The sequence below is a fragment of the Meles meles genome, chromosome 7 (genome assembly GCF_922984935.1).
Source record: "Meles meles chromosome 7, mMelMel3.1 paternal haplotype, whole genome shotgun sequence".
In the NCBI taxonomy this organism is placed as follows: domain Eukaryota; kingdom Metazoa; phylum Chordata; class Mammalia; order Carnivora; family Mustelidae; genus Meles; species Meles meles.
In genome coordinates, this window is record NC_060072.1 from 48,241,796 (window position 1) to 48,254,847 (window position 13,052).

The following is a 13,052-nucleotide window of genomic DNA, read 5'->3' on the forward strand; positions in this document are numbered from 1 at the left end:
ACTCAGAAACAATTTAATGAATTCATTAATTTAACAAACATTTACTGACCACCACCACCTATATCCCAGACACAATCCAGGGCTAGGGACACAAGAAGTGATCAAAACAAAATCCTTCCTCTCATGGAGGTTACAATCTAATGGACACAAGACCAATTAGGAAAATACACTGTAATAAAAAAAATAAAATAAAAGAGTGAAAGGAGCAGAAAGTAATATTTTGCATAGAATGATGAGGAAAGAGAACTCTGTCAACAGAGGCCTGAATGAAGTGAAAGAGAGCCATGTGGATATTTGGGGGTAAAACCAACCAAGAATAAGAAACTACCAATGTAAAAATCCTACGTAGGAATATTTGAAGAACAGCAGAGATAAATGTGGCTGAAACAGCATAAAGAAGGCAAAGAATGGTGTAGGATCTAAGGTCAGACAGGTGAACAGATCACACAGTGCCTTCTACGGCACAGTTAAGATTCTGGCTTTTATTCTAAGTGAGAGGGGACCATTAGAAGAAGGTCTGAGCAAACAAATATTGATGTCACTTTTTCCCAATGTTTACATTGTGCAATAACATAAGCTGCAGGGGATTTAGGGTGAAAGCAAGAACACCAGGCTATTACAAAAGTTCAGTAAGAGATAATAGTGGCTCAGGACCAGATAATAGAAGTGAAATTCATAAGAAGTGCTTGGATACCCCATATATTTTCAAAATATTCTTAAAGTAAACGAATACTCTGAACATAAAGCAGACTAAGGCATATTCCTTATTATTTTGCATCTAGCAATGTATCTTAAAAAAATCCAAAATCTGCACCTAAAGGTTTATATATAGTGATGCCTCTGTAGTATTATTTATAGTAAGACCGAAAACCCAAATAACCAAAAATAAGAATGGTAAATTACTGTAGCACACAAGGTATGATGGAAAGAATTAAGACATTAGCGACGAAGTGAATTTATGGATAAATATGTTTTACTCATGTTATGAAATACGTGAATTATAATCCTGTTTTTTAAATTTTTTTTTGCACTAAATATATGCTATGGGCACTAGGGAAAAACCTACAAGTATATTCACTAAAATCTTAAGAGTGATCATGTATGGATGGTGAGCTTGTGGCTTATTATTTTCCTATTTCTGGGTACCTATATTTTATAATGCTGCTCTAATGACCCTATCTCATTTATATAATTTAACAGTTAAATTAAACAAAACATTCATTTTAAATTATTCTCCAGTTGCCCATCTTTCCCCATCCCTTAATCACAGGATAATGCTTCTTCAAACTGTCTTTTCAATAATCATTTCAACCACAAATGGAGAAAACTCAAACTCAGGAAAATTAAATACATCGAATCTGTCCACACTTCCAACTGCACTAGTTTTATTAAGTTAGAACACAGGGTAAATGAAATGAGTGAAATGAAGGGAATCTCTGCCCAAGATCCTTTTGCCAATGTGGATAATAAAGTGTGCACACAGTTAGCATTAAGAATAGTTACTCCCAAAATTATAATCACTAGGTACTAACTTATTAGGGGAAACAATGAAATTAAAATTCTTACCCCTTTGACTGGCCATTTGCCCGGTTTTCAAAGAATTTTATCTCCAAAATATCATTTACTCCCAAAGAATGCACTGCTTCAGTTAAGTCTTCATCTGTTGTCCACTGCAAGACATTCCCCCTCATTAACCATCAAAACATAGCCAAGATTTGTATTGTTTCAACTTGTTTTTAAGAGTAAACTCAGAACAAACAAGACAGTTAATGTTCAGTGCAAATCTAAGCAGAGTTACTGTCAGTTAATCCTTAATTTTTAAATGATATAAAAGCACTTGAGGACATAACTTCATCCCCTGGTAAGAGTTTCAGAAATCAGAAGGTATATATCCTTGGAGGTAAGATTCTTTTTTTTTTTTAATTTTTTTTTTTTTTAACTCTTAAAGACTTTCTGGTCTCTCCCAACTTTAAACTCCTATGATATTAAGTTTTTAATAAAACCAATCTCACTTACCACTTCTTTCCTTAAAGGAAATTATTTCAGAGAATAAATTCTACCTTATGTTTGAGTGTAAGATTAAAAAACAACACTAACATGTACTGAGTACCTATCATGTATACTTTATATCAAATATTTAACTCTTAAAACAATCCTGTAAGCCATGTCACTATTCCCCTTTCAGACATGGTTCAACGGAGAAATTTAAAGCTTGTCCAAGATCACAAAAATAATAGATGGACAATCTAAGATTCAGTCTTCTTTAGCAATCACACTCCTGATATTGATACTACTGATACTCTCTCCAATATTATAAAACTGCTCAGACTGAGTGGTTGGAAACTAATTTTTTAAAAAATATGAACATTTTAAAATTCTACCAAGGAAAGAAGGATGACAGATTTTGATTTCTAGACAACTTTTAAACTTTCAAATATATGTACTAAATGCTTCTAAGCAGAGATATAAACATTCTATATGTCTATTTCAATGAATTTTAAGATTTAATGCTAATAAAATCATAAAAATACACTGAATGCCCAGTTAATGAAATGCCCAATCAATACTCTCATAAAAAACCCAAATTAAAATACAAAGTACATAGCAGTGTTTCCATAAACGAGATTCCAAATTTAAAAGCAGAAATAAAATTCAGTAAGTTTGTAATATAAATTAGATAATGGAAACTTCTTTTAAAAAGGATTTTACTTTTTTAAGTAATCTCCACACCTAATATGGGGCTCCAACTCACAATCCTGAGACCAAGAGTTGCACACTCTTCTGACTGACCCAGTCAGGAGCCTAATAATGAAAAATTTAAAAACCGCAGATCAAACAGTTTGTTCCTAGAGCTCTGAATCCTGGTTCCAGACTTTACATGAGTATTTTTCTTTGTAAAACTAGGATAGCAGAAGTGTAGAAGTAGTAAAATATAAAGAATATCTGATTTAAACTCAAAATAACTGAATTATATTTAACTGGAATGTCTACCAAAACAAGCTGAATGACCACAAAATTCAAAACTAGATTTGGAATTTATAATGTTTCAACATAGTTGAATTTCTCTCTTCATTGCATAAACAAGCATACAGAACAACAAATCTTCAAATTTTTATTTTATAAAACCGGAACAAATTAACTACTTGAACAGTTCAAAACCAACTACCAATAATTTAATTCATATGTTAAGTTTACTTACCCATGTTAGGTTTCCAATATACAATGCAATTCTCTTTCCAGTATACGTATAGACAACATTTGGTGCTGCTCCTTTACCCACATCATCACCAACAGTTGGTGGGAGAGTATCCATGTAATCACGGTCTTCTGGGGCATCTCCATTATTTGCAGATGGAGAGATGACATCATCATACAAATCTATCTGATCATGCCCACCATATTCAGCTTCCTGAGACACAGAAATAATGCTCTAAATTATACAACAGTCAGACTACCACTAAACAGATTGGAATACAAATTCATTCAACTCTTTTGTTTTAAAAATCCGGTAGAAGATAAAGCCCCAAAGATCTCAGTAAAAATCTTCTCTTTACTTCACGTCATAGATGTATTCTTGAATGGCACCTATATAAAGTGAATTTCTGTACAATAAATCCTATTTTCCCACTTATATATATTGTAATATAGGAAATAACGTTCCTCAGGGATAAGAATGATATGGAGACAAAACAGGTAGTGATGTAAAACTTTCCTTGGAAGTACAATACTCTTAGAGTAGAAGTAACAATACATGAATGCAAAGAGATGGGTTTTAAAAAAATGACACAAAAATATCACGAACAAAAGTCAGAGCCATTATAAATCTTTAATATTAACTGCAGGCAAATACAACTATTATTTTCTATGGTATTCAGTATCTTGTTTCCCAACTCTGTGAAAGATATTAGTTTTAGAAAAAAGCACAGTGAGCTAAGCCAAAGGGAAAGGATGAAGAAATGTGGGTACATAAATTATTCCAAATGTCATTACAAATGAACAAGGAAAAGGGAAACAGTAAATAAAATATGCATAAAACTATCCAAATTAGTATCCAGCAATAGTTTCATTATTCTCAGTCAACAAAGAGTTAATGCTTACCTGACTGCTTAGATCTCTAGTCAATTTAGCAAGAGATATCTAGTCAATCAGCGAGAGAAAGATGATATGAACATGGATCTGGTAAAGCTCTGCCACTGAGTATCACCAGCAGAATAAAAACAATGCCAGTGGATGCCACTTACATGCCTTAATGGTAAGCAAGCAAAAAAGGAAAGCAAACAAGAAACAGAAATGTACACAGGAGAAAAATGAAAAAGAAGGGCTCTACCATAAATAATTACAAGAAAAATGAAATGCAGACGTTGGCAGAACACTCAACACCATTTAAACTGCCCTTTGTAAGGGCTACAGGCTTGACTAGACAGAATCTGAAGAAAAACTACTTTTATCTTCTTCCTTTCCATCACTAAGTATCTATATCAATGTGAACTATTTCATTTTTCTTACGAGGCAAAAAATTTGACATAATAAAAGAAGAGAATTACAATAAAAAAAACAATAAACTTGAGAGCCCAGATACTGGGTCATATCCTCTCATTAACATAATTTATTAAGGAGGAACTGCTATATAAATGGCACATAAGGAGGAGCTAAAAGTTCTAATAGTTTTAAAGAGTATTAGGTGGATAGAAAAATGACCCAAAGGAAAGCATTTGTAACAGGACTATAAACAGATCAACAAAATATTGTTATTATAGGCCCCAAGAGAACACAGCTTTGCTTTGTTATCCAGAAGAGCAGTAAAGGTTTTTTTAAAGAGAAAAAAACCTAAAAGGGGAAATACCAATTATACACATAGCTAAAGGAATCTGAAATTTACAAGGTCATCTTCAGGTAATCTTCTGCATAACTGAGTCGACCAATTTACTAATTACATAACAGCATCTTTACATAACATTTTGTTATGAGGTAGAATGTCTGTAAGACTTATCTAATAAGGAATCCAAGATCTCTAGGTTAAGTCACAGAACAAAGCCATCTTTAGCAATGGGCAGAAACTAAGACCACAAATAACTAAATTATGCCTTGATTTTATTTTGTTTGTACAGCAATATCAAAATAATCTTTTATAACTGAATTTTTGTTAAATAACATGCTCAAATTGCAGTGACAGTAAAAATTAGGAAAAAGGAGGATAAGTTTTGTTATGAAGTTTCAGCGTAGCTGAAGCTTCAGGTAGCGTAGTTGCAGCAGTGGTTCCATACACTTAAGACACTAAAAAGATTCCCATGAGGGGCAGTGGGCATTTTAAACTCTTGCAATCCAGTTCTGTACATCAAGTGGAATTATTATTATTATTCAAAGGGAGTTGTGTTTCCATCCTCCTCAGCAGAGACTATAATCACAATATATGGTCTGAGGGAGAGTAAAAAAGAATGCAAGGATTATTTAAATTTATACTTTCATGAAACAGGTTAACACATCATTTGATTTTTCATTAGTTGTAAATCTAGGAAAATGTTTACATAAGTAGACAATAATTTACAAGCATAATCGCAGCTACACTAACCTGGTGAATCACAATCACTTACTATTTTTGTCCGTCCACGAATTCCTATGTTGACACCAACCAATTTTCCACATTGATATGAGTCTACTAATATTTAGGATCAGCCATTTTGTCTGGTAGTTGGACTGCTTCCAATTGGTTGAAGTATGATGCTAATTGAGACCAGGGTCCTGGGGTTTGATATCCATGTGGACTAGTTAGCTTCGCTCTGTTCCAAGGCCATAGCCAGTACTTCTAGCCCCAACGGTATGCATTTGGACGTGGTGAAAAAATATTAATGAATCTGAATACATTTGCTGCCATTACTAAAAATGCAACTCAAAGCATATACTCTTGAAGTATCAGTAATCTTCCTTTTCAGCTTCAGCATATCACATCTATCCTCCATATTAAAAAAAGATACAGAACACATCTACTTTCTGTTCCCATTTTAAAAAGGGGGAAAACACATATTCTGAAATTATGCAAAATGTGTATCACAGGTCATATACAAAGAAGGTGAGCTCTGAACATGTACTGAACAAAAAAGAAATAGGTTCTACTGTGTCAAAGAGAAATGGTCAACAGTGTCAAGTTCTACTATGGAAAGAATCTTCTCAATTATCGTTTTTAGGAAATTTTAACGGCATTCAAAACAAACAAAACCCAACACTGCACCTCTAAATATTTTAGATGCCAAATGCTGCCCAGTCTAACTATCTGCTTTTCATAATAACTAATCTATTGACAGAGCTGCACATAAGATGTAACTTCCAATAAAATAATAGTTCTCAGGTTTTGTTAAAAAAAAATCTGGTAATTTTTTTTTTTAAAAGACTTTATTTATTTGACAGAGATCACAAGTAGGCAGAGAGGCAGCCAGAGAGAGAGAGGAAGGGAAGCAGGCTCCCCGCTGAGTGGAGAGCCCGATGTGGGGCTTGATCCCAGGACCCCGAGATCATGACCTGAGCCGAAGGCAGAGGCTTTAACCCACTGAGCCACCCAGGCGCCCCTGGTAATATTTCTCTTTTCCTACATTCTAAATCGCTACAATCGTTCTAATGGCAAGGCATCCTTTTAAGATTTTACACTTCAAGATTATGTTCTACATGATATACAAGTAGCTGTTGCCAATTAGAAAAAACAGTTTAAAACAACATGGATAGTAAAATAACCAAAATTCTATTAGCTCCCTTTTATAGGCAATGTTTCTTCTTCCCTCCAAGCACTTGTTTTTAGACATATTTTCCTTAATAACTTCCCACAAAATTTTAGTATCACAGATGTCCTGTATATACATACATTCTGTATACCATCACTGGGCTGACCATGGAATAACCATACAAAACACTCTTCATTCTCCCTGACAAGCCCAACATGGCTTTTGGTGATCCTAAATTGTAATAATAGCATCCCTGCATTACACAAGAGTACCAGTAATGGTACAGCAAGGGCCACTTGTTTCAAAGCCCCTCTACTTAAAAGAGAAGGAGAAGAAGGAGGAAGAGGAGGAGAAGAAAAAAGAGAAAGGAACGTAAAAGCCATTTCCATTAGGAGAAATATAAAGGGGGTAGAAGATAATCTAATTCATATTTACCTGTATAGAAAATACATCATTTTCTGATTTTTATCTACTTGTGTTCTGAGTACATTTGAAAATTAGTTTGCAATCCCTGTAAAAAGGTCAACGAATGGTAAAGAAGCCAACCTGGTACTAAAAATATGCCACATGAACCACAAATGGTGGACAATTCACAAGGCAGTTGAATAAACTACACTCATAAATTATAAAACTGAATGGGAAGAGCTCTACTCCCCTAAATACTTCTACCAAAGTTTCTGAGTCAATCTCTACCTACCTCATTCTCAACCTTACAGCCTTATCTCAGAGGATTTTCTATTAAATATAAATTTACCAAAAATAAGGTTTTCACTGACATTTGCCCAAGAAACTTATTTTCCAAAATCAGCTAGACAACTGGCTAGAGTAGATACATAATGATTAAATATAAAATATACTGACTCACGAAATAAAGGCAAGTTGACTTACGAGGATATCTAGGTTCTTAATTTCTAAAGGAATTTTTTCCCAGCCACAACCTATATACATTTTCATTTTAAAACTCAGTGGTCAAAGTACTAAGCACTGTTCCAGTGACCTACCACTAGACAGATCAATAACTAAATTTGATAAGAGCTTTTCATCTCCAAACATGCAAAACACACACTTAAATGTATACAGTGTAAACTTTCCTCAGGTTCCTAGTTTTTACTTTCCCCATCAATAAAAATTCTACAAAGATACATACAAAGGAGTTTTATAATACACGACATGTCAGAGTGTTTTAGTTGGGCAGATGTCTCTCACCCCCCACTACAATGCATTTTAAGAGTAGAGACTATCTGAATTTTGTATCCCTCCTTGTTGGCATATAATAGATAATCCAGAAATGTATTTTGAACAACTGAGTTTGAAAATTTTTTATGTGGTCTTGGTCAAAATTAAAAAGTCTGTATTTGTTAAATAGTAGGGTTGCTAACTACCACATGAGAATACGAATCCCAGCTCAACCCGTACTGAGACATACTACAGAGGCTGAAACAGAACTGTTTTCTTCTCAACTCCAAATTCAAGTAATGTAGAGGTTTGGAAGTAGTTCAAATTCTCTTTCCACTGGAGCAACTAACTGTTCTCAATTTGGATATATCCAAAGACCTTTAATTTAAAAACTAAAGAGCACCCATAAAGAATAGCCAAGTCCCTTGTGCCTTCTCTCTTTCTCCAACTTTATTCTTCATTCTAAATTCATCTGGTGAAGAAAGGAACCCTACAGTTTCACTAAATTTATTCTCACCCCATTCCCAAATTTTCTTCTTCTAAGATAGCTAGCTGACTGTCTCATACAAACTCATGAAATAAGTTTACTCTGTCCTTAACCAAAATACATACCTGGGGGGGGGGGGGGGCTTCATAAAGTACCATTTAAAATGGAAAATACAGACTACAGAGAATTTCAAAGTGCACAAAGGCAATTAAATCTGCAGCTCACAGTGAAGAACAAGGATTTTTTTTTGAAGGTTTACAGCAGTTTAGAAGCCAAAATAAGTCAAGACTGGTTATACTTAATAAAACACTTAACCCAACTACAGTAAGAGTCATAGTTTACTATAGCAACCAGTAGAAATAAGGTCACCAACTCACAATAAAGTGAAAATTAGATCAGTAATTCTGCAATTGCTTCTAATTCTGATCAATTTTCAGAAAAATATTTCACTAACATTTTTATAAAAAGGATGGACCTTGAAAACGACCAACTATCTTTTTGTGGACATTTTGTACAGGAATTACCACAGCAAGCAGATTATAAAAGCCAATGATATGCAAAATAATAACAAAAATAAAGCCTCTATTTAATCCCATTAATCTTTCCAAAAGTATAAAGATTTTACTGGAAAAATTATACAATATGTGAGAGACAAAACTGTTAAGTTTACATCAACAAAGAGCTACATTTTTAAGAGAACCCTATAAAATAGCTCCTTATCTGGGCCACAAAATTTTAATCTCTTCTTACCTCCTGCTCAGTTAGCACTAGTTACTGCACAAGGAAAAGCAAGTATCACTCCTTCCAGCTATATGTATTAAAGAAATGGCCATCCCAAATTAAGTATGGGAAAGCCTAAAAAAAAACTTTCATGAAATGGTCCTGAAGAAAGCTCAAATTCTAAAACTGCATCCAAATTCTTCTTTTATCGGGGGGAAAAAGGCAAAACAAATCTATTTTCTTATAAGAAAACCTGATGAAGATAGTCTTGAACATTCTCTTTTGGATGGAAATGTTATATCCATTTGATAAAAAGAAATTTCCTAGAGGTCTTCGTCTACTGATCTTAAAAGCATTACAATCTGATTGCAGTGCCCAAGATCATTTTCTGATTTGCCACTGAACTCAGGCTTCACCGATCCAAAATATAAACACAATGAAAAGAACGAAAAATTTAAAACTTAGCATTTGATTACAATATCCAGTCTTTAACAGAGCAGCAACAATTTACAGCTAACTGAAAAATATTTTTCTTTTTCAAATACTTAAACCAGAAAAGCACAAAGTCATTCCTGAAAATAAGAACTGTTACAGATTTCTAGCTCTTTTTTAAAAAAAATCTTGAGCCCTTGGGGCGCCTGGGTGGCTCGGTGGGTTAAGTCTCTGCCTTTGGCTCACGTCCTGACCTCAGGGTCCTGGGATCCAGCCCTGCGTCAGGCTCTCTATTCAGCAGAGAGCCTGCTTCCCCCCTCTCTTACTCTGCCGGCTTCTCTGCCTAATTGTGATCTCTCTCAGTCAAATAAATAAATAAAATCTTTAAAAAAAAAATCTTGAGCCCCTAGTCAGAAATAAAATCCTCAATGTTGTGGGTGAAAAAAAGAAAAACACATTAACCACTAAATTTCTATCAAGCTTCTCTTACGGACCTGGACTATAAAAAATAAAGCATTTAGGTGCACTACAGTTAGGCACAATTTAATTTTTAAAAATGTGTTACTACATAAAGGCAGTAAAGATGGGAACAGCAGGCTTAGCGCTTACACGTCACTACTCCAGTAACAAACGAGATCTTTTGCAAGGATGCCCAACATCAGACATCACAGCTCCGCGGCTAGTTCTGTGGCTTGTGAGATACCGGAAAAACCTTCCATTCTCACTTTCCCCAACCTTCCAAAACCTAAATTAGCAGATCCCTCGGAAGGCATTTTACATTCGCTTCCGAAAATCAGGTTTTATTTACAACCCTTTAAACTATACTAAAAGAATTTCGGGTCAACGTTCTTTATTCTAACCACCCCTCCTATCCCTTGGTGAGCTACCCCCCGCCCAACCAACACGCTTCCAAGTCTTCCTTCGGCTCGGGCCATCTACCTTCACAGGTATTTTCATCACAAAAGCCAAGAACAACTGGGCCTCAAAAGCACTGCAAGCCCTCGACGACCGAGGCAAGGCCCGCGCACCGACTTTTAAGCACGAACGATGTTGCAGAAGTCAAAGGACTTGTTGCAAACGTGCCCACACCGAAGCCGCCTTCAGAAAGTGTGAGGAGAGGAGGAAGAAGGCGCCACGCCGAAACCTGTCGCAAACGCGAGCAGGAGCCCAGCAAACTGGGCGCGCGGGATACAAAGGGCCACGAATGCGGCCTTCCATGAGGCGACCGTGCGCGGCCGAGGAGACAAAATGGAGCGACGAGAGGAATCGGAGCCCGAGCTGCAGGGCCGGGGGAGAGGCGGCGGCCGGCGCGCGCCCCGCCGGGCTTCCTGCTTGGCCCGGCGGCGGGGGAGGGGGCGCGGCGGCGGCGGCCCGTTCTCCCCCGCCGCGCACACGCGGCCCCGCCGCCCGGGCCTAGCGCGGCGGGAAGCGCCCGCCGGCCGCCGCCAACAATGGAGAGGGTGGCGGCGGCGAGGGAGGGGCCGGCGGCGGCTGCACGGCGGCCAGCGTCCGCGCTCCGGGCCCCGCGGCTGGCCGCATCAGCCGCGGCCCGCGAAACGACGCGGTAGAACGAGGGGCGAGGGGGGCACCGCGCCGGGGTCGGACGGCGCGGCCCACAGGCGGCAAGGGCGCACGGTCTGCAGCGGCGCCGGCTCGCAGCCTGCGGCGGGCCCCGGGTCAGCGTCCGGACCGCAGTGCCGCCCGCTTCGGCGGCGTGGGCACGGGCCCTCACGTACCTGGTTGAACTCTTCGCCCACATCCGCGTAAATGTCTATGTGGTCCACACCGTCCGCCATCTTCTCTCGGCCGAGGCCGCCGCCGCCGCCTCCTGCAGGTCTGCCCGCCGCGGCAGCAGCAGCGGATCTAGCGGCGGGGGCGGGGCGCTCTGCGTCACTTCCGAGGCCCGAGGGACGAGGCGGGGGAGGCCGGGGGCGGCGGTCTCCTCTGCAGCCCGGCCGCTCCGCGGGCGCGGAGAAAAAGCTTGCGTCTCTGCTGGCAGAGGCGGCTTCTTTTGTGTGTGTAGGTTAGGCCTGGGGCTTGGGGGGCACGTCCCAGCTCTTTCCAGAGAAGGTGTTTTCACCTTGCCTCTGGCACACTCAAACGTTTTGTACTATTTTCATTTCTCAGTTTTTCTCACGGTTCTCACTGCCAAGGCTTCTAGAGAGGTGGAAGTTTTATGTCCGTGATTAAATACGGAGTGTAACCCAGAATTCCGTGAGCGCCTTGAGAGCGAAAACAATGTTCTTATCCCCGCATCCTCAGAGACCCGCAGTTTCATCTGCCTAGTAAACGCTAGATTCCGGTGGCTTGTTATCTTGGGTAATTTGCAAGCTACTTAGGTTATTTGCATGCCATTTATGTTTGCATCTCTATCTCCCGTCACCGTCTCCTTTCATCTCCTCTTCCCCCGTTCGCTGCCCTTCATTTTTACCCCCTTAGATCGCAGTTGGTTTTTCTCTGAATACTTCAAACGCCTCCAACTTGAATGTAGCCATCCTAGAGCCCACTCGGCACCATAGAGGCATCTTGAGGCAAGGGGCTTCTCTCTTAGAACCATGGAATGTCTGAGCGAGAAGGGAACTGAAAAAGGCGTCATTAGCTCCAAACATCTATTTTTCAAATGAGGGAACTGAGGCCAAATAGAAGGTGAGTGAGATAACCGGCATCGCGAGATCAATTGAGACCGCTTTCTACCACCAATATTTTATTCAAAGATGTCTCTCCGGTTAGAAACCTTACTCCTTCTCTATTTCTTTTTCACCCATTTGAAAAACCACCTGATTAGAGTGTGCTTGCTAAGATACAGAAATCGCTCACACAATGATAAGCCAAAGAATATCCACCTGTACTTGGTCTGTTGGAAGAAGCTTCGTTGGAGTCTTATAGACCAGTGTGGTGATGTGGATACCAATTACTAGTCTGTCAGTTTACCAGCTAGATGGCCTCAGTCGAGTTACCTAACCTCTCTCTCATGTTCAATTTCAGAATCTTCAGACTTGAGGTAATAATATGTACATCACCAAGGTTGAAGGGTGATGGTAGTTTAAATGAGGTAATATGCAAAATGCCCCCATCCTCTTCTACTTCTTGGAAATACTGATTCTCTTTTTTTCCATGGGACTTTATGGAAAACAAAAGTAACTCATGATAAGGGGCGAGACCCATTTTTAGATTGGCATGGGCTATAGGCCCATGATAGATGTCTATATCCTAATCCCCAGAACCTCTGACTTTATTATTTTACATTGGAAAAGGGACTTCACTGGTATGATTAAATTAAGGAGTTTGGCTTATCCTTCATCTCTTGGTGGATCCAAAGGAATCACAAGGATCCTTGTAAGTGAGAAAGGAAGGCAGGAGAGGGAAGATTTGATGTAGGGGCAGTTTATGTTCTTTTAGTACACTTAAAAATCATTCCAGGGTTCCGACTTCTACCATTGCCTATGAAAAATCAGCGGTCAGTGTGACGGTTTCTTTGGAGGTCATGGGGGTTCCCCACCCCCTCAACTCTGGCTGCTTTTAAGATT

General features: G+C 38.7%; 1 protein-coding gene across 4 annotated transcripts in view; it reads right to left on the bottom strand.

Annotated features, from left to right (window-relative positions):
• Window positions 1-11,369, bottom strand: part of CPSF6 (cleavage and polyadenylation specific factor 6) — a 33,046-nt gene extending 21,677 nt beyond the window's left edge. For all 4 annotated transcript variants that reach the window (XM_046011210.1, XM_046011209.1, XM_046011208.1 and 1 more), the window contains exons 1-3: window positions 11,262-11,369; window positions 3,200-3,409; window positions 1,567-1,670 (exon numbers count right to left, since the gene is read on the bottom strand). In XM_046011210.1, coding sequence (XP_045867166.1) covers window positions 1,567-1,670; window positions 3,200-3,409; window positions 11,262-11,321 — 374 coding nt within the window. In that variant the 5' untranslated portion in view covers window positions 11,322-11,369. The remainder of the gene's footprint in view (window positions 1-1,566; window positions 1,671-3,199; window positions 3,410-11,261) is intronic.
• Window positions 11,370-13,052: the final 1,683 nt, after the last annotated feature.